The sequence below is a fragment of the Sminthopsis crassicaudata genome, chromosome X (assembly GCF_048593235.1).
Source record: "Sminthopsis crassicaudata isolate SCR6 chromosome X, ASM4859323v1, whole genome shotgun sequence".
NCBI lineage: Eukaryota > Metazoa > Chordata > Mammalia > Dasyuromorphia > Dasyuridae > Sminthopsis > Sminthopsis crassicaudata.
The window spans coordinates 61,201,135-61,223,413 of NC_133623.1; the positions used below are offsets into that span (position 1 = coordinate 61,201,135).

The 22,279-nt window shown below is 39.4% G+C and overlaps 1 protein-coding gene across 2 annotated transcripts; it reads left to right on the forward strand.

Moving 5' to 3' along the window:
• The first annotated feature begins 4,337 nt into the window (after positions 1 to 4,337).
• Positions 4,338 to 22,053, forward strand: LOC141549213 (A-kinase anchor protein 17B-like). 2 transcript variants are annotated; one of them, XM_074278636.1, is made up of 5 exons: positions 4,338 to 6,352; positions 7,421 to 7,474; positions 9,033 to 9,157; positions 13,082 to 13,199; positions 15,538 to 22,053. In XM_074278636.1, the coding sequence occupies exons 1-5, from the start codon at positions 5,486 to 5,488 to the stop codon at positions 17,161 to 17,163; spliced, it is 2,790 nt and encodes a 929-aa protein (XP_074134737.1). In that variant the 5' UTR covers positions 4,338 to 5,485; the 3' UTR covers positions 17,164 to 22,053. The 2 variants fall into 2 exon arrangements, with proteins under 2 accessions (XP_074134737.1, XP_074134738.1); XM_074278637.1 differs by lacking the exon at positions 7,421 to 7,474 and having other exon boundaries at positions 4,339 to 6,352.
• Positions 22,054 to 22,279: the final 226 nt, after the last annotated feature.

A 22,279-nucleotide genomic window follows, 5' to 3' on the forward strand; every position in this document is an offset into this window, starting at 1 on the left:
CAAGTACATTACCTTGTCTCAAGTTCTGGCCCATAACATCACCTTGTAGGAGCAGTCATCATACTGAACCATTAGATAATTATATTAATTCCAGTGACTTAGCACCTTGTAAGAATCCTAACATCTTCTCCTTTCTTTTGATGGTCATGACCTCTCTGACTTTTCAAGGAGATGAGAACCCAAAAAAAGAAGGTGATCACTCCTTCCCTGAGTGCTCAAAAAAGAAGTGAAAACAGCATAAAAGGAGGTGGTCACACCTTCCCTGACTTCTCAGGGAGATGAAAACATCAAAGGAAATGGGAAATCAAATCAGATTAGTGGGTTTCTGAAGGGGCTCACTTGAAAAAGGTATACATAAATCCATCAAGATGGAAGGTATTACACATAATTACATAAATTACATAAGCACATAGTAAAATAACACATGAGAAATTACAAATATCCATAAGTCCTAGAAATAGTCCAAAAGGAATCCATTGTGTATTAGTTGACATGCCAGGAATACAATAATTCTTGTAAGCTTTGAAGTCCTGCAATAGTCTCATCAACAATTTTTCATCTCAAGGAATCCGATGATCCCTGCTGATTTTCAAGTCCTTTAACAGTCTTATTTTGTGTTAGAGAATCCAATGATTCCTGCAGATTTTGTTCTTAGATCTTCTCCTTTGTTTCCAGATTTTTCTCTTTTTCTGTCTCTCTCTGATGGACAAGGCGAATACAACTCGACACCCATCTGATTCCTTCTTCATCTGAAGAAATACAAGCAAACTCTCTCTTCCAGGCAGGTAACCTATCTAATTCCCTTCTATTTACCACTTTCTAAATTTCTCATCATCTGGCAACTACATTGGAGCTGTTTGCACTGGACACTGCCCTGTTGGTTTAAAAAACCTGTATTCAGGGGCAGCTAGGTGGCGCAGTGGATAGAACACCAGCCTTGAATTCAGGAGGACCCGAGTTCAAATCTGGTCTCAGACACTTAACACTTCCTAGCTGTGTGACCCTGGGCAAGTCACTTAACCCCAGCCTCAGAAAAAAAAAAACAACCAAAAAACAAACCTGTATTCTCCCCAATTACAATTCATTTCTGCTATCTGATTGCTTTTCTGTTGGTTGATCACATCAGAGTCCTAACCTTCTAAAGGCTCTTTGGCTGTAACCTCAGCTGACGTCATGTCCCTCCTATCTTTTGATTGAGGTCTTGGAACTGGACCCCACCTCTCATTTCCCTGCATTAATCTACATTCTGAGGCCCAGTGGAAGCCCTTGTGACATTTTGGACATGATGCTTTAGGTCTTCTCTCAGCCAGTCTTCTCACTCTATCTCCATATCTACATTGGGCTCTCAGATGTCCAACTTTTCCACATTGAAAACATCGACGAGTTTCTCTTGAAGTCACTTGCCAAGAGGGACCCTGTCTTTTCATGTTCATCATAGTCTGAATATAATAAGCATTTGTGCCCATTGTGGCACAGCATCTTATGATCTCTTCTAAAGGAGTCTCTTTGTGTAGTCCCCATATAATTCTCTTGCAAATCTTATTGGCATTTTCCATAGCCAGATGATGTCTGGTCATTATTTCTGTAGCTGCATTTTGTCCAGTGGTTCTTGTTACACAAAATCTGCAAAAGGTTCATTGGGATCCTGTTCTATTTTTATGAAGGCTCCACCTCCATCTTTCTGTCTGGGGAGGGAACCTCAAGCTTTTATTGCAGCCTTAGAAATTTGTTCATACACTTATGGGATAATCAATCTGTTCTGAAAACTCTCCATACTGATCTTCACCTGCTAGTTGGCCAAAAGTCACTTGTGTTAACTCTTGTTTGCCTCTTGCATCTGACTTGAATCCTACATAATTCATGATACTCCAAAAACCACAAGTTTTGTCCATGTTCTAAACATGACCTTGCTATCGATTTCCAATCACTCAGGGTTAAGATTTCATAAGCCAAATTGTCTACTAACATTTTAACATAAGATGATGTAGCCCCATAAAGACTGAAACCTTTTTTCAAATCCTTAATTTTATCCAAATCAAAAGGAGTGTATTTTCTTCTTTTTTGATCTGAAGAGTCAAGCTCTTCAATCACAGGGTATGCAGCTATAGAATCACTTATATCCCCTCCTTCATTTTTTGCCTTAACTAATGCTTTTTCTAATGTTGTCATAGGCTGCTTCATAGGTGATTCTGTTTGTGTTTCTGCCTCTTCCCCTTTTCCTTCTCCCTCCACCCATGAAGGGTTAATTGAAGGAGGAGGAGATGGGAAATTCTCCTGTTGTGAAGTGCCATACTCAGAATTATACTTAAATTCCATTATTATCTGATTCATCCTTTTCACCTAGTTCAGTTGGCTCCTCCCCCTCCTGCTCTTTCTTCTTTTTCCTTAGTCTAACACTTATATAATTTCTTAAAGCCACTTGTATTAAATTGTATGTATGAAGTGTATCTTTGAAAATTGAGTTTGGATTGGAATTGTAATATTCACCTAGTTCCTCTCCTACTAATTTCCACTCGTCTGGATCCAATTCTTTTTCCTTAGAGAACCAAGGAGATGTGTACTCTACAGTTTTTAAAAGTTCAGTGATCTGCTCACAAATTATCATCAATCCTTGGCTTTTCATAACCTTGACAATGCTCTCTAAACATTTTCCTTGAAGAGAAAGAGAAAGCTGTTTTCTAAAAATTCGCTGAAATTCTACTTTAGCTCTTTAACAAAGTTTCCTTGTTGTACTCACCGTAATTTCTGGGTAAGAGAGACTTTTCCATTGAAATCAGGATCAGAGGCTTTTCCACTGAAATTAGGATCCTGTCTGTCCCACATTCGGGCGTAAAAATGTAATGTTCTGTTCTCTAAATTGTAATCGTTCTCTGGGAACAGATCTCTTGGAGAGCTTCTGGAGGCAGCCTTCCTTTTCAGTTTAGTTCAATAATCCCAAAATGCAGCCAGGAGTTGAAATCCAGATTATTGTGTCTTTCAAAGTCCTGAATCTTTTCCTGGGCCTGGTTAGCTTTCTTAGAGGCCTGTCTCTCTCCTTGGTTCCCCGAGAGCTTTTTCTGAATCTCCCCAGCCAGCTTCAGCCTCTCTTCCTCCCAATGTCTCCAGTCAGCACAAAAGTCAAAGTGGGACTGAATCTTGACTCTGAATCTCCAAGAATGTGGGATTGTGGGTTTCTGCCTTGTGAATCTCCCAAAGTCCTCTTTGGCCCTGAATCTCCTGGAAGGCCTTGAGCAGGCTTTTCCTTTAGACTTGTGAATCTCCCAAACTGAATCGTGGCTCTGAATCTTCTCTCAGAGAGTGGGCTTGTCCTTTTATCTGCTCTCTAAAGGTATGAGGTCAAATGTGTAAGCCAATGAGCGAACTCCTTTAAAGGTGTGAACCAAGTACATTACCTTGTCTCAAGTTCTGACCCATAACACTTCCTTGTAGGAGCAGACATCATACTGAACCATTAGATAATTATATCCATTTTAATGACTTAGTACCTTGTAAGAATCTTAACAGAGATTTGGGGAAATCTTTCACATGATTGTTGATGGATTGTGAATGAACAGTTTGTTCATGCCCCTTTGACCACAAATGGAGGGGAGAGCTATATGGCATGGTAAATAGAGCACTGGCCCTAAGGTCACTGAGGACCTGAGTTCAAATGAGGTCCTCAGACACTTTTAACACTCACTGTTTTACACTAGGCAAGTCACTTAACCCCATTGTCTCACAAATTCTCCCCCCCAAATATATTGGGGTTCATTATTTATATGTTTTAGTCATCAGACTTCAGGGTGGGATTATGAGAGAGTAGAACTTGCTCAGTTTATAGTCTCCTTACAAATCCTTTTCTTTAAAAATATCTATTGTTACCTTCTGTTTAAGATGGGCCAGCAGAAATATTAATTTTCAATACTGGGGATCATGCTATTTTTTTTTTTTTGCAAAGATGGAAAGATGAGGGTCAGATGAAGGCACAGTTAGATTTGGAACTAGTTGAACATCTGGCTTGATATGTAACTGGAGAATGTGGAATGCTTTAGAGATTGGTGATTGGCCCTGTGTTATCTTTAATATTTTTGTGAATCACTTGGACTAAAGCATAAATGACATGCTTATTGAATTTACAAGTGGCACAAAGCCGCCATTGGGTGGCTGACAGTCTGAATCCCAAAGATCTTTCTTGACAGACTAGATAAGGGGTTCCTAAACTACGGCCTTCGGACCAGATGCGGCCCACTGAGGACGTTTATGTGGCCTGCTTAGTTATGGCAAATGGGCTGAGGGGCGGAGACAGAGTGTGAGTTTTTGTTTTTACTATAGTCTGGCCCTCCAACAGCCTGAGGGACAGTGAACTGACCCCCTATTTAAAAAGTTTGAGGACCACCGGACTAGATTATTGAACCAGATTAAAGAAGCTGCTTTTTAATAGAGATAAATGTGAATACTTTAATTTAAAATATCTGCCTCACAAGTTTAGGATGGAGCCATGACTAGATAGCAGTTTATATGAAAAGGATCTGGGTTAGGGTGGGGTGATATAGATCCCAACTTCTTAAACTGTGGTTAGCTACCTCACATGGGATCTTGTAACTAAATGTGTTATTTATCATCAGTAAATGTTATAAGATCATGTTATAAGAGAAGGAGTTAAAGGAACTTGAGGTGTTTAGCTTGTAGAAAAGAAGTATTCAAGTATCTTCAAGAACTTGAAGGGCTATCACTGGAATGGCTGTCATGTGTTCTTTTTGGCTCCAGAGGGCAGACTTAAGAGGAAATTGCAGAGGCAGTTCTGGGCTTGATGCCTGGAGAAAGCACCTAATAGTTAGGGTTGTCCTAGAGTAGAATAGACTGTCCCTCAATCAGAGGCTGGCTGAACACTTGTGAAATCTGCTCTATGAATTGGCCTATGTGATCTCTGAAGACCTGTCAGAGATTCTTTAGAAGAACCATGTTGGTCTTCTGGATAAAATGCTAGGAAGGGCCTTGTGCTTTTAGGTGTTACCACTTTCAAAGGAAAAAGCAAACTGATGAGCTTATCTTCTTCCAATAGCCAAACTAGTAGGGGAATACTCTTTCAAGCTTGGAGATGAAATGTGTCCACGGAGTGCCTAAATTCATGAATGCTGCTTAACAGAACTAGATTTTGCAGTACCGTTATCCTTTATAGGATCTCAAACTCGCGAGTTGATGAGACATAGTAGATGGAGAATTTGCCTTGACAGCTAGAAGCCCTGGGTTCAAGTCCTACCTCTAACGCTAACTTTGTGATTCTAGGAAGCCTCTTCATCAGTCAGGGCATCCCAGCAGCTGTCTAAGACTGTTAGTTGCTGGGCAGGTGCTGACCTACATTGGTAAAAAGACTTTCCTCATTCGAGATTTTCCTAAACCACTTCTGTTACAGGGTCCAGATCTTTTGGGAATCCCAGGGTTTTAGCCCGAATCATTCAGGGTCTAATTTTAATTCTAGAAACTTACTTTGACATCTCACTTTGACATGTCAGTGCTAGTGGGAGGTTTCCAAATCTCGATCTTCATTTCCCTGTTTGTGTTAACATCCTTTTATCTTTTTTCCCCCTTAAGGAGCATTGAGGACACAATGACTGTCAGCATAGTTTACGATAACTCAGAGGCCATGGAGCTGTGTGCAGCTCAGCACCTGTATCTGAAGCCTATAGCCAAACTGACCATCAATGTGATGCTGCCCGAAGATCTCACTTACACTAGATCATTTTCCAACTGGGAGATACTAGACCATCTGAAGAATCTTATTTGCCCAAATCAGTTTAGCACTGTTCGACTTTCAAAAAGCGCCAAGGACTTCATTCGGTTTGAGGGCGAGGCAGAGACCAGAAGTCTAGTTCAGATCCTAAAGGCGAAACTGCATGGAAAGATCATTAGGTTGAACGGCTTGACGAACGGCTTGAAAGTAGTGGTCACAGATGCCTGGCCGGACTTCTCATCCCGGCAAGCCTGGGACTTGGCCTCCAAGAAAAACAAGGCAGAAAGCGATGAGCTTCTTAAGCAAAAACTTAATGACAGTCTTGATTCCATTTACTTTCAGGGGTTGCCCTGCAAGTGGTTTGCATCCAAGGGTTCCAGTGGGGAAAAACCATGTGAAGAGGTCCTCAGGGTAGTGTTTGAAAGTTTTGGGAAAATAAAGAACATTGACATTCCCATGCTCGATCCTTATCGAGCAGCCATTGGTACCTCCAAATATTGTACCTTAGGCAGCCTTCAGACTTTTGAAGCTTTCATCCAGTATCAGGAGTATGCTGACTTTATCAAAGCCATGGAATCCTTGAGGGGAATGAAGCTGTTGCTTAAGGGGGAAGATGGGAAAGGCCTGGCCTGCAACATAAAGGTAACAGGCCTGGCTGGGATTTCCAGATGGGACAGAGCCAAAATAAAACCATCCGGACCAACCTTGTGCCTCTGGTCCCATTAGGCATCCAAATAACAACTAGCATCTGGATCTCGGTTGTCATGACATTGATGTCTTTTAGAGAGAATTCCTCTTTTGGGAGGTCTTCTTTTCTTCTGTTATCAGGCCTGCCCTCAGCTAGTGTTTGAAGTGATGGTTATTAGAAGTGGATAGGAAGAAGACAGGGCATATGGCTTTTTTTCCAGGATATTGGTATCTTGATTTGAACCCTACTCCCAAGGTGATTATTGATAGGTTCACAGATCTGGAAGAGTTCTTGGAGACTGTCTAGTTGCAAACCCCTCATTTTACAGAGGGGAAACTGAGGCCTGGAGAGGTTAAGCAACTTGCTTGTGGTCACAGAGGTAGTTTTTAGAAGTAGGATTTGAATCCAAGTCCTGTCAATCCAAGAGTCAGTTTTCTTTGCTATATAGTCTCTCACTCTCTATACTATAGTTAGGAAGTCTTTGATTTTGGCTTGGGCTGGGGTTTTTTGTTTGTTTGTTTTTGTTTTTGACATCTCTGACTTGGATTTTAATGGAGCTAGCTTTCATTGAAGGACATTTCTGAAGCTATGAAACTTCCACATTTGAGAGATTAGAATTTGACAGAAACTATCAGGAAAATCATAGGAGCTTTGGCTTTGAGGAAATAAGAGACTGGCATTTGCAGTTTTAGCCCACACTCCACTGACAAAGGAGAGAAAAACTGGAAGATAGTTTGGTAACCTTGTCAAAAAAAGGAAATTAAGTTCCTTTGGCATGATCTGTTTTGGGGGAAGCCACCATTTCTTTGTGATCTCTGACTGCTTCCTTACCTAAATGGGCACTGATCATGATGTAGAATTTAGCCAGAAAAATGAATGCAAATTCCCTTTGTAAGCGCCATTCTCTTTCCTTTTTTTGACAAATGGGATAATATTTGCTTTTCTCTTGTCCTGGAGCCACCATCTTTTCTCCATATTATTTCCAAGCCTAGTTTAAGCAGTTTAGCAATCACTTCCACCAGGTCTTTCATCAGCTCGAGTACGAATTCATCTGGGTCTCGTGTGACTTGAACTCAGTAAGTATAACAAAATTCTATCTTATATCCCTTTACTTTCATTTCAACTCTTCCAATATTCTCTACTATTGCTCTAAAATTCATTTTTGTCATCCTTAGCTTTCCTTAAAAATTGTTGGCTTGTTCTGATAGCCTTAATTCTCGTCGTACAGGGATGTGCCGAGGGTTGTTATTCATCTTCTGTTATGTGCGCCCCTGCTTCCGTCTTGTGTATCCCTGCTTTCGTCTTCTCTGCTTGACTTTGAACAGTCAGCTGGGTTGGTGAAGCCTGTGTGCATTCACATCTTTAAACATTTTCTTTCTTCCTCACTGAAATTATTGCTTGTCATGTTCTTAGATCTTCTTTCTTGGGAGCTTCCAGTCCCTCTTGGACTACTTTGGGTGCTAGAATTTCAGGGCATGGGATCCCCTCTTATCTTTTCCTCAAAACCATTAAAATGTATTCTCCCCAATCTAAGGTACATGCCCACGCTATTCTCAGTTCTCCTCTCTCTAGCATAAATTTTAAAGGTGGTCATCTCCCCACTAGGCTCCCATCATTTTTACCCCCATAGTCAGTTCTCCTTTGTAAGCGGGAATAAAAATTTCTTTTATTGGTTCTACCTTTTGAAGGATAAAATTACTATTAAGGTAAGTAGTTATTAGCTTTTTTGTTTTTAGTAGAGAGAAAGGTCCAGCAGTATCCAGAATTTAGAATAACAGAATTCTTCTTTCATGCCTCAGGGCCAGTCTTGTGATTTGTTTCCTGAACTCATCTATTGACTTTTTCTGCCTAGATGGTCTGAAATATATTCTGATGATAATATCACTTCTTGTTTCTGCCTCTATTGCTCTTTTCCTAAATGTTCCCTGTCATGATTTCCTTTTCTCATCCCTGGATTTCTTTGCATAAATGTATCTTTTAATACCCTCATGAGCTGTTTTTCCATTCTACATTTTTTACCTATATTATTCCTTTCGAAGAAGTGTATTCCAGAACCCTATTGAAGTCATAAATCTAATTCAAATTATATCCCAACACTACTTCTGAAGTTAAGATTTATCTTGCTGAGGATAGGATTTTCAGTTTTATCTTGTTTATTCCCCACACTTTGAGTTTAGAGATTTAATGCCATGGGTTTTGTGGCTGCCAGTTTTATACCTTATAGTTGGTAACTTTTGACTGTAGAAATACTAAAAACCCTTAATGGAGCTCATCTTGATAAGTAGTAAGCAAGGTGATATATTGACAGCTTGTACAAGTGTGCCCCGAGAAGGGCACTTGAAATCACCTCCCTTAACTAACATGGAAATGTGCAAATGAACATGAGTCTAATGACTCATGAGACAAGACCTGTTCTCCAACATTATGGCTGGAGGAAATTCTGGCCTCTTGTTCAGAGAAGCCCCTAGACTCTATTGGAGTGGGAATATGCCAGGATAATGAGGAATTCCTTTAGTTGACCATGAGTCTTTGGATTTGGTTTTCGTGGGTGGCTAGCCACACTTGGGAAATCCTTGGTTTCTACAAGTCAGTGAACTTGGTCTCTTACCGAACCTTCACCTTCTTTTTGGACAGGTTATGTTTGATACAACCCAACACTTCAGTGAAGGAGCTATAAGGAAGAGAGACCAGGAAAGATTAGAATTGCAAGAGCTGGAACAGGAGAGAAAAAGAGAAAAGAGGCGAGAAGAGGCAGAAAGGTGAGCTTAACTTTTTTTTTTTTTTTTTTTTTTTCTCAATCAACTTCAGGGTGAAATCCATGCAACAGGCTTTGATTGTGAGGGCCCTGATTGTTAGGAGTCAAACAGGCCGGGCCAATATTGTCTCAAGCTTAAAAATACAACCAAAGACTGTACCTGCTTGGTTTGTTTGTTTCGTGTAGGAAGTCCCCATCTTGGTTGTTCCATTTATGTTGGCATGAAATGAAAATGTATGTGGCTAGAGGTTCTCTTTCACAAATTTCCTGTTTTTTTTATTTTTTATTATGAGCTCAGACATCAAGTAAAAACATTTTCATGTAGACGAAGAACAGAAAAAGAGGATTGTAAATGAAACAATGAATATCATATGTTTTTCTTAAAAAATACATATGCATGTGTATTTTATACCTATATATGTACAAACATATATGTATAAAAAATGTTTCATCCACCATTGCTCTCCTTCCTTCTGAAGCTTCTGATCTTTCTGCTTTCTTCTGTATATTTTAAAGTGTTTTATTGACATTTTTTCTTTTTTGCATCTCTGTCACTTCCCCTCCCCTTTTCACACACTTAAAAGCTCTCCCTTATAAGAAATAATTAGTCAAGCCAAACAAATTCATTCTGTTATCCAGAGATTTCCAAGACAAGAGTGCAGAAGTACAGAATGTTAGTCATGATGGCAGAACTTGAGAGGCCCAGAATTATAGGGAGGATGAGGTTAACTAATATCAGCGGTCCCTTCACTGCTAGTTAAGTGCCTTCCCTCCAAGGTCACCTACCATTTACACTGTATAGATCTTGCATGTTCATTTTTTTGTATGTGTTCTCCTTCATTAGATTGTGAGTTTCTTGGCAGCAAGGAGTTCACAATATTTTTACCTTTTTTGTATCTCCAGAGCTTTGTATGGTATCTGGCATATTTAGTAGGTGCTTAATAAATGCTTATTGAGTGATTTGCTCACCTAAGTTTACCATAGATCTGGGAAAGATTTTTGCTGGGCAAATGGCAGTTAGAGTTAGGTTGACCCATAAGGCACACAAGTATTGACTTATTGGTCACACCTCTGTGCAGGGTCATTTTTGTTGTCTGGGGTACTTTTTTGGTGTTCAGGAACCTTTCTCCTTTCTTGAACCTAGCAGTATTTTTCACATGGACCTGGGTTCCTTAGGAAGGGGAATTGGTTTTCCCCAACAGCATGTCAGGAAGGTCTGAAATATCAGCAATCTGAAAATCTATTCTCCCATGATTTATATGAATAGAATCAGACTCTTTCACCTCTTTATCCCTTCTCCCTTGATCTCTTTCAGTCTTTTACAACAATTTCTTGCCATTTCTTCCTTCTTTGTTTTCTACTTATTTTTCCTAATGGGATAATGAGTCACCTAAGATCACTGCAAAATGAAGATGTTTTAGAGAAATATTGCCAGAAACCTAGTCAAGACAAGGAGCTTCAAGATCAGCCCAGAGGGGTTTCCAACTAAGCATAGTTTGCCAGGCTTTTGAACAAGGCCTTGGTCACATTGCTGTCTATCTTTTTGGAGTCTTGAGCAAAATCAGGCTTAATTTTTGGATGATTGAAGTAGACAGACTCATGACATTCTAGGCCAGTAGATTCTTCTATTTCTACCCTATTTGGGACTAAGGACTCATTCTCATTCTCTAGGCTTTCTAAATACTTGTAACTTATTTTCTGCTTTTTAAGGGGAGGGGACTAGCAAACTGAACCTTTGATGGTATCTTAAGTTTTTAAAAAATCCACGTAAACTTCAGGCCTGGCATAAGAGTTGGATTGCAGTGGGCCTTGCCTGCAGAAAAGAGGGGGCTACAAGATCATTTTCCTTTTACATATTACACCATTTTTGCATAGGTTTCTGTTTTAAACATTTTGTCTCAATCAGTTAGTTGACTATAATGTCCCAGGAGAGTTCAATTTGTCAAAAGAACTTGAACAGAAACAGTAATGTTTGGACAGATTTTTCAAAAGACTTCTCTTGGGATTGTCTTTTGACTGAATGCTAAAGAAAAGTCAATGACCCTTAAATTCTGGATGTGTTGAGTGTATTTCCTTGTTCATCAGGATAGTAAAGATTTTTCTTCATTTTTCTGTTTCTATAGTTTTACCTTTTTTTCACTCAATCAATAAGCATTCATTAAGTACCTACTATGTGTCCATTACTTTTCCAAATATGGGGAATACAAAGACAGAAGCCTTTCCTATGCTCCCAGAGCACATCGTATTCCATTGGGAGACAATATCAACACGCAGGAGTATATACAAGATGCATAGAAAAAAATACTATTTATAAAAACAGCTTTGCTCTATGGGAATGTGATTTTGTCTCACATGTCTCTTGTATAAAAATTCTTTTTTTTTTTTTTAATAGTTTTTATTTACCAGATATATGCATGGGTAATTTTACAACATTGACAATTGCCAAACCTTTTGTTCTAATTTTTTCCCCTTCTTCCCCCTCTCAGATGGCAGGTTGACCAATACATGTTAAATATGTTAAAGTATAAATTAAATACAATATATGTATCTTGTATAAAATTTCATTTAAAAATGTTTGAGGTAGTGCTCAACTAGAAAGTGCTATGGCACAAATAAACTATTTTTTCCTTGCCACAAATATATAGAGAAACAAAAAAAAATTCCTGCATTGACCATATCCAAAAAAAGTCTCCTAGATAACTTTTTTGAAAATAAATTTTCTTTTCCATTATGATCAACTTAACAACCATGAACAGTTCATATATAAAGAGGATCATATATGAATCTATGAATCTCTATTCCAAGTAGTTTGTCTTAAAATATATATTAAATCTAAGCTAGTGATTCCAATGCTATCATTCTGGTTGATGTCCCCTTCTTTTGTGTATTTTTTTTTAACCATCTTATTGATTTGATCTCATTTCTTCTTTTTTTGCCATCACTGTCCCTTCTCCTTCCCCAAAGCCCTTCCTTGTAACAAATAAGAATTGTCAAGTAAAGCAGATCCATACATTGGCCATGTCAGAAAATGGATGAATTTTATGGACCTCCTGGCCATCAATTCTCTGCTGCTACAGATAACAGTAAGGAGCACTGTGGCACTGTTCAGGACTAGCTCTCCTGCCTGGAAAGAGGGGGAGGGACAGGAGCTGATCTAGTTGGAGAAACTATTTAATTGGGTGAGCTACTGGTCATAAGCACAGGATCTTGTGTCAACTGTAAAATGGCTATTCCAAAGAATAGGAATGACTTCTCTCCCAGTACTCTCTGGAACAGGGAGTCTTTATCTTTGGGGAGGTCATGGACTCATTTGGGCAGTCTGATAAAGCCTAATGGACTGTTCCTCATGTTTTTAAATGCATAAACTAAAACATATGGAATTTCAAAGGAAGCCAGTTATGTTGAAATAGAGGGCTCAAAATATTGTTTTTAAAAAACAAACTTATATACCTCAAGTTAAGAACCTCTTTTCTAGAGATATTTTTGCAAGCATCAATGAAAATGCAGTGAGATTTGACTGTATTGTCTTTCTGGTTGGGGCACACTGGTAAATGTTTAACAACCACAGCTTCTAACATATTTTGAAGTTTAATCTGTTTGATTAGTATTTTCTTCATCACTTTCTTATAATTAAATTGATCCACAAAACAAAAAAAATGCAGTGAGAGAAGAGAATTTGAATATTAGAAGCAGCTAAAGATGAGCAGATGTGGTTGCATAGCTTCCCCCATGAATGATTTAAAGGGATTTCTTGAGAAGAAAGCTTTGAGAGCCCCCTACAAATCCCTCCATGTGTACATTCTTCATCCTAGTCTGATAGTGCCAGGACCTGACATTTCTTGGTTAGGATAGTCTGTTGATGCCAGATATCTCAGTTCTAGCCCTCAGAGAAATACCCTGTGGCTTGTTCATCTTAATCGTTACCTAGGAAACGAAAAGATGAGAAGAAGCTTCGAGAAAAGAAGAGGAGAAGCAGGCTCAAACGGAAAGAACAGAGACATAAACTGAAAGAGGAGAAGCACCCCCGAAAGAAGGCTAAAACTCAGGTACCTAATTCTGGTTCCCATGATGAATGGGGGGGAGCAAGAGAGGATTTGCTGGTCTTGAGGCATGAAGGGAGGACCCTTCTACTGCTAAGGTGCTGCTAAGTGGAATTATTGCAAGGCTGTTTCACAGTCCCTCTTTAGATTTGACAGCAAGCCCTTGTGCTGAATGGGACACCCCTTTTTACTGAACCTGGGTGGTCCCTTCCAAATAGGGTCCATTTGAAGGCTAGGCTGAATTCAGTGAAGCTGCTCGTAACAACTCAATTCATGTAAACAGTAACTGGAATGTGGGGTGAGTCTCTGCATTTATTTAAAATGGAAAATAATCTTCCCTCCCAGCATCTTCTGAGGTCTCCCATCAAGAAGAGTCTCTTTAGGGTTTCCACTCATTGCTCCTAGTACTAGAGAAGAAAAACAACACTATAGTCTGTGAAGAGTTCTGATATGGAGCCTTTGTTTCCATTTATCAGACTGACCTTTTGTCTGCTATATAGCTGTTTGTTTTACAAAGTTCCATTTACGTTTTTTTTTTCTCTTTCTGGCAATGGACTTTGAAAGACATTCAGAGATCCCAGATATAGTCGAGTAGCAGCTAGGATAGGGGGCCTGATTTGCAGTTAGGCAGTCTTAAGTTTGAATCCTGCCTCAGACACTTATTAGCTGTGTGACACTAGGCAAAGTCATTTCACTTCTGTCTGCCTCAGTTTCCTCATCCATAAATAATAGCGTCCATCTCCTAGGATTGTTCTGAGGAGTAAATGAAATAACATTTGTAAAAGTGAATTTGCACACCTTAATGAGCTATATAAATTCTAGCTGTTATTAGTAATAATTATGCATAATTAATCATTGTGACATTAAATAAGCACAACCAGGATTCCTTCAGATTTTACAGAGGAGGAAACTGAGAGCCAAAGGAGGGGAGGGACCTACCCAAGAGCAGATGATATTACCATTAGCACTGCTAATTAGTGCTACTGCCACGATCTAGAACTCAGAGGTTTACAGGGCAATGGCCCATAGCAGGCCTATGGCAAGTAGTGTAGTAGTTATTATCCTCATTGTATAGATGAGGAAACTGAGGCTCAGATAGATGACATGACTTCTCTAGGGTTCCACATCTATGTAGTAGAAGGTCCAGGATTTGAACTAAGGTCTCTCAGTTACAATTTGTGCTCTTTCCACTGTATCAAAATACCTCTTAAGAATTCCATTTATATTTGAAGTCTGGAGCCTACTAACCAGTGTTGGGGGGTGGGGCGGGGTTGCAGATAGGGAAAGATAAGGTCAAAACATTATTTTAAAACATTTAAAATGTTTAAAAATGTTATTTTATTGATGCCTTGTTTTCATGGCAGTCATTTCCTGATAGACCTCCATGAATTCTTCCCTGTTTAAAAAAGAAAAACAATTAACCACATTTGACAGGATATACGCCTGCGGTATCCCAGCTCTCTATAGAGATGGGGAAAGTGTAAGCAGCATTTGCTATCTAGGACTAAGATTGGTCTTTGCTGCAATTAATCTGAATTTAGCTGAGTTTTAGCCTTATTTACCTTGCTGTGGTTAATGTGTACATGATTCTTCTAGTTTAGTTTTCTGCACATCACACCATGTAAACCTTCCTGTGTTTCTTGGAATTCTGCACCCTTGTCATCTCTTCCAATGCAATAACATTTAATTATATTAACATACACAATTTGCTCAGCCATTCCTCAAATGATAGGCTCTAGTCTAAGACATTGATATTTTCTGACAAAGTTGAAATGACCTTTGATTTCATTTCTTTATGATAACCAAGGAGTAATTAATTCTCTTTTAGGTACCAAGTATCTAGCTTTTTAATCTTGTAGTACTTAAGTCTTGTTAACATTATTTATTGGCTCTATAATCTACAGAGCCTAATGTAGTCAGAGCTCTGATAACAAGTGGTTGCTCCTGATGAGTGTTAGATGTCACTAGGAGCAAAGGATAAGTTCACTGGCAGTTGAGAGAATGTTAATAGGCTCTCCCTCCTACCCTCTCCCCCCCATATACAACAAGAAGCTAGCTGATGTCCACTTCCCACTTTTTATCTTCTCCATGACTGGGATGCACCAGTCTGTCCATGTCTTGCAGAGCCCTGTGAACAAGACCAAACAGGAATCTAGAGAGAGCAGCACAAAACAGAAGACAACTCTTTGTCTTCTAGCTCTCTAATGTAATGTAACTGATTGCCTTGCTCCCGTGGTATTAATGATAGCTCAATGAAAAGAAATTAAAAACTGTATTTGAGACTTTTGGGTTTTTTTTTTTTTTGCTGTGCTTTCATCTGAGGTTTTTTTGTTTGTTTTTAAAGCATTTTAATTCAAAGGAAAGTGGAAAAGTTAATAGTCAGAAGATGGAGAACATTAAGACCGAAGAAGAGCACATTGTGGAGTCTGAGGTGAAGACATTTAAGAAAGACGATATAAACGTTCCTCCAAGTTCCCTGTTCCAAGAGACAAAGAGGAAAATAATCAAAAAGAAGTCTACTGAGAGTGAAAGTACCCTAAACCACCAACCTGCGAGGAGGAGTGAACTCTTTGAACGTCCTTCCCATTTGAAGAAAATCTTTCTGCGTGACCTAAATAAAGAACGCAGTTCTGATCAGTTATCTGGAGTAGACAAGCTCCGTTTCATCTCTCCCTTGAACTCTTTACTGATCACAATTAAACAAGACAAGAGCCAGGTAATGCAGTTTGTTAAAACAGAAGAAGATGATGAAGAAGATTGGCGGGTATGGAATACATCCTCTAACCCGAAAGTCTATAAAGACAAACGTAACAGAAAAGATAAAATCTACGAAACTGAGGAATTTATTTACTACCTGTTAAATTACTACCAACCTTCACAATATGCCCGTTTTTATGAAGACCCAAAGAATACCTTAAGCAAATTTCGGTGGCTAAGGGAGGTCCGTGACATTGGAGCACAGCAAAATGTCAATTTGAACCAGTCAGACAGTAGCATTGTGCAAAATGGGCAGAAGAGCAATTGGGCTCCAGAGGATGATCAGCAGTGGAATCTTGCCCATCAGGAGTCAAGGCCTGGACCAAGAGAGGCTACAGACGCAAGCTGTGCTGAAGGATTCACAGAAGAATTTAAACGTCCTTGCACAGAGTCAAACAGTGAAACTGAAGATTTTGCATTTGATGTGGATAGAAAACCCTATCGGTGGCAGAATTCCCATGTTAGCACCGTCAAAGATTCCAAGCATCGGCCTAAGAGAAAGAGTTCTCAAATAGGTCTTAGTAGCTCTAATTATGAGGTAGCAGATTTTTTAGAAGAGATTAGCAGTAATTCTGATTGCTTTAACGAAACACTGAGTGAAGACAGTGAGCCTCGAAGCTCTTTTCCAAATAAAGACAACTTGAGGAAGGTGAAGAAAAGGTCAGGCAAATATGATAAGATTATTGCCTTTGACCGAGGAAAGAGATGTAGCCAGTGTGGCATGTGCCCAAATCCCCGCAGATCCAAGCTCAAGAAAACAGTGAAGAGGTCCGTGAATGAATTAAAATGCTCAGGGCCCAAAGATGAATTTGCAACCAATGGTATTGAGGAAAACACCAGAAAAAAGAAGAAACAGGCACTCGTAGAAGACGGATTTCATGAAGCCCTCCTTGATCCCTTCACCATATGGAATCTCAGACACCCCAATAAGAAATTGGTGCAACCCAAGATGAAATATACAGCTGATTTTATACCAATACCACCTCCAGAAACCATTACTATCCCCCTACTCCAGGGGTTTTCTGAGGATACAGATAGTCCTTGGGAGCAGAAATCTGATCAAGACGTAGGAGCTTCCAACAGATGTGTTAAACAGAAAGAAGGAACCTCGAATTCCAGTGGTTGTCCCACCAGCAGTGACAGTCCAGATCCTTTTTCCTCTGAAAATGATTCCGAAAAGAAATCTTCAGTCTTTAAACTGAAGAATTTTTAAAAGCCGCTTGGGCCCAGTCACCCATTTTTTTCATAATGGTAAGTGACTGGAGAAGAGAAAAACAAGCAAAAACAAAACCACAAAACAAGATCTTAGGAATTCATCAGCTAGATGGCAAGATGTCACTTAAAAGTTTTAGTTGTGACCAGTTTAATCCTTCCTCTAGTATAGCTCATTTATTGTGATGAAAGCAGATATATTAGTAAGACTTGGGGATAGTTCTACGATGTACTTGCAGATCACTGCTAGCTAAGAGTGAGCAATCCAGTAGTTTAATTGAACCTTCAATAGAGTGTCCAACAAAGTGCAAATATAATTTGCAGAGTAGGGAAGTATCTTTACTACATTATTTTTTGTTCTTCTCAAAACAACAGCTATGAATTTGGGGGACCTTTTTCTGTTTTCTCCCATTTGGTCAAAATGATTTCTGCATCAAGAAGCATGATCAAAAATGATTTATGCTTCAAGAAGCATGATCTTTGCATATGGCAGAGTTCCTAACCTTTTTTGTGTCTTGGAGCCATTTGATAGCAGTATGGTGAAACCCATTAACTTTTTTTTCATAATTGAAAAGAAATGCTAAATTTCAATTAGAAATTAGTGAAAATCAACATGTGATTTTTTTCCCCCTTCATCCAAGTTCATGGACTCTGTAAAATCTATTTGTGGACCCCAGGTTAAGAACTAGAGTTTAAAAACAACTGGTACCTTTTTGTGTTTCTTCTTAGCAGACAATGATCAAATGAAAAAAGAGAAAGAGCTAGAAGCTCACTTTGAATTGTAATTTTGAAGAAATGATTCTGAACATTTTATGGACAGATACCGGAAGAGAATCAACACACAGTCATCAATGAACCATTCCTTTGGGGACAACATATGGAAAAAGAAGCTGACAATTCATTTCATTTCTAATTTTTCCCGGGTGCCACCTGCTAAGTGCTCAGACCCAGGGAAGAGATGACATGTTCAGAAACATCTCAAACACAAAACTAGAGTCTGTGTGTGGGAAGTACATCAGACCAAAGGACTAAGTTCCTAAGGAGGAAGACTAGTGTGCTTGGAGGTTTAAATGGGACAACCGAGCTCCAAGGACCAGGCAGTAGCATCTGCTACTTGCGACATCTTAATGTGAAGACAGGTAACAAAATTTCTTTGAATTTGGCAGTGGGAACTAAGCAACTGGATCTTAGAGGACCTGAATCTGGCTGAGGACTCAGCCATTCTGAGGTTTAAGGGCAGCTCAAATGCTGTTTTGAGAAACTGAGGGAAAGACTCAGAGAAGTGAAAGAGTAAGACGAGCGAAATACTTTGTGAGTGTGTATACTTGTTTTGCTTAGAGTCGAGAATGAAATCTGTTTGTAAAAATCATCCAGTGTCCCAAGCTTCGCTTTGGCCTCCTTATTTGTTACCCTGAGGTGTCATGGAAAAACATGACCGGGTCTGAGTCCTTGGTGAGTTTTCTAGATGGGAAAAGACTATGGAGTATTTACATGTTAAGATTTTTTGGATCTGTAGGCTCAAAATGGGAACTTTTTTTTATTGCATTACATGTTTGGTGCTGCTTAAAGCTGAACCCTTCCCCAGAATCGTATAGTTATGACTTCAAGAATTTTGCAGCATAGATATGATATGTTGAAGTTGGCTACTCCAAGCACAGGAGATAAAACTAATTCCTACAAAATCATACTTGACCTAAACAATTGAAAATAAATGGTCAGAGACCATTTATTTTACAGAGGCTAGAGACTAGATCAGAGACAACCTGAAGCATGAATGCTGTTCAATGCTCAGAAGTCATAGCAAGCCAGGTTTGAAAAGGTTGGCTTATCTTTAAAATAGGCCTGATTGGAAATTCTGATGAATTTCTATAAGAGCACATTACCTGAATTTCTACATTCTCTCTTGTATCATAATTATTTCTCTAAAAGTGCTCCCCCTCCAGCCAATGAGATTGTGTATATGTGCTCCCATCCTATCTACCCAATAAGACTTCTATGTGCTTTGACCTCCCACCCCAGCCAATTAGATTGTGTTCCCGTGTGTAAAATCCCCCCAGCCAATTTTGCTGCACGCTCCCTAAGAGCAAGGTCTGCCTCATTTCAGTAGCCTCGTGTATGAAGCCTTGTATGTGGCGGAGGCTTAAGAAACATCTGCTGACTTGGTTAAATTGAGGCATCTGAGGATCCCATCTTTCCCCCTAGTAGCCTGAACGGTTTGAAGCCCAAAATTTGACCGACTCTTGGGCCGGGATTTCTCTGGGGATTTGATGGGGAGATGGGTGGTGGAAATGAGGATGGATCCTCATCTCTGGAGTGGCCTGTTTAATGTCTGGTACCTCATGGATGAAATCCTTCAAAACTACCAAATACCCTAACTTTTCTGCATTAAGAACCACATGGTGGTGGTTTAAAATATTTAAGTGTATAGTTACGTGACTCAACAAGGACTCAACCGAGAATATGTTGTAATTGTACGTACGTGCTTATCGTGTTAAGGTGAATAAGATTGTGATGAGAAAAATGTGCTGCTCTTCATGTACAATTTGGCTTTTTGTTGAATGACTCAGCAAACTGGATGTGATCTGTTGTCAAATTTTCAAATCCCTCCTGTGTATTGAGTGCCTTTCCATGTTCTCCTAGGCTCAGGAATGACTGCTAACATTCAGACGGAGTTACTATTTTTCATAATACCTTGGAAAGTTCATACAGCTTGTCTTTTGTCAAGGGACTTTGTGTGAATTAGTGTTGAAAACCTACCCTCTTTGGCTTCTGCTTTTATTTACAATCTTTTGTACAGTTGCGCTAAAGAGCTTGTAACAGCTACATTTATTGTGATAATATGCTGTTTCTTTGGTCATCTGGTTCAGAGTATTTTTCTATACAAAGTTTATGGGTATAAAAAGATTTGCTACTGAATGCTTCTGAAATGAAACTTTAATTGCCATAGCAATCAAACAACAAACATTTTTTAAGCTGGGCCATGTGCTTCAGAGTATTGGTGTTAGGTATACAGACCGAAATGAAGAGCTTACATTCTTTCTGAATGTAGCATATGTATAAAAGGAGTTTAGTCTAGGTGTAGCACAACAAGGATAAGATAAGATAAAAATGCTGGACCTGAAATCTGGAAAGCTTGGGTGGTTCAAATATGGCCTCTGCCCCTTACTAGCTGTATGACCAAGGGCTAGTCATTTAAGTCAACTCTTGAGCCCCCAGGTCGGCGACTCTCTCCTACTTCTCTCTTAACTTACAGAGAAGTGATCTGCTGTGTTGGAGGGCATTCCAATGAAACCCCACCCATGAAGTCCTTGGCATTTTGCCTAGTGATTTAATATCATGGAATTGGTGCTAAGGTATTCATTTGTAGCATTTCCTCCCTCCCCCCATTCTTTTACACACACACCCCCCCATTTGTAAGCACTTGTGGGGCCCAGCCAGAAGTAAAAATACTGGTTTTGTGTTTGTGTACTTGCTCCATTCTGCTCCTTCCTCTTCCCTCTATCTTATGTTTGAGGTCAACTATTTAGAATGCACAGAGTGAAAAACCAAAACAAGGTTCACTCCATGACATTCTGTACTTTAGAAATCTGATGGCTCCACAAAAGTGAGGTGGGAAACTTAGGAATACTGTCAGTTGATTTTCTCACTATCTTTAAATCTTAATGGTGGGTTAGGAAACCCTCTGGGTAGTGTTAATCAATTGCTCAACCTTCTGCCTCTTGTACTAATGAATTACCACCATATTAGCTTTTCTGTTTGACCTCTTAAATATGTGACTGTCATAATGGTGACCGTTTAGGAAAGATGCTGAAAGCTTTAGCGCCATAGGGTCGGCGTGTGTTTAGTTTGCTTTGCACGTCTCAAATTTCTCAGGTAGGAAAAAAAAAAGTGACCTCTGGGTGCTGATGGAAAAACCAGAATGTATTTGTAGCACCTTTTTTATGGCTATTTCTAATACATTGTTAACGTGATGTCTTACAGAGGTTCACATCTATAATAGGAATGAATAATTTTACCAGTTATAAAAATCCCACGAGTTGTCAATCAACAAGTGCTTTGTACATAGTAAGTTCTTGAGTTTTTCCCCATTCTTTTAAGGATTTATTAAATATCCCCTTCTTTTGTGCTTAGGCACCCAAAGCTTTAGATCTGTCACTTTATCCTTTCAACCCATGATGGGTTGAAATCATGAAGTAGCCAAAGGACTTGGTTGGAGAGGAAGGAGCAAATTTGCATAATTACGAATGGCCTAGTTGGCTGAGGAAGTGTACCTACCTGTCTTAGGCCTTGCATAATCTTGGTCCATGTAGATTTGTTTACATGTGCTCCTTAACCTGAGGTCTATGATTTCCAAGACCTTCCGACCATGGTGCTGTCAGAAAAGGGTGGTGATCAGCCAATCGGATTTTGTGCTCGGAAGAGGTCTCAGAGGCCATTGAATCCAACTGTCTCGCTTTTTTCAATGGGGAAACAGAGGCTCAGAGAGAAATGATATGCCCAGAGCCACAGCTAGTGAAATCCCTTTAAGGGATTTGGACCCAGATTTATCCTGACTTCAAGTCCAGCCCCTTTCCATTCCATCATACCTTCCCCCCAATGGAGCAAGTGAAATTGTAAAAGCTAACTTCTGGGTGATAATAGCGTTTATGAAACACTTCCACATGTGTTCCTGCTGGTTCCCTGCAAAGTAGTAGAAGTGTATTAAATCTGTTAAAGAATCCTAGGTTGGGGAACTTGTAAGGGACATTGATCCAACTGTTACAATATTTTTGGGCTTCATATGGGAATTTGTTTTGCTTGACTATGCATATTTGTTACAGGAATTTTTTGTTATTCTTTTGGTTGGGGTGGGAGGGGAAGGTGATAAAATTGCTTGTTAATTGAAAAAAAAATAAAATATAATAAAAAAATATTAGTAGGTTTGTGTTTTCCTTGCTTTTAAACCAAGTGCGATTCTGAATGTTTTTTTTTCATGGTAATTTACTTCAACATTTTCAGGCTGAGAGGGACCTTGAGTCTGAGGATCATAGATTTCCAGATGGGAGGGACTTCCAAGGTCATCTCTTACCACCTCCATCATTTCACAGGAAAAGAAAAGGATTGGGATCTGGCCAAGG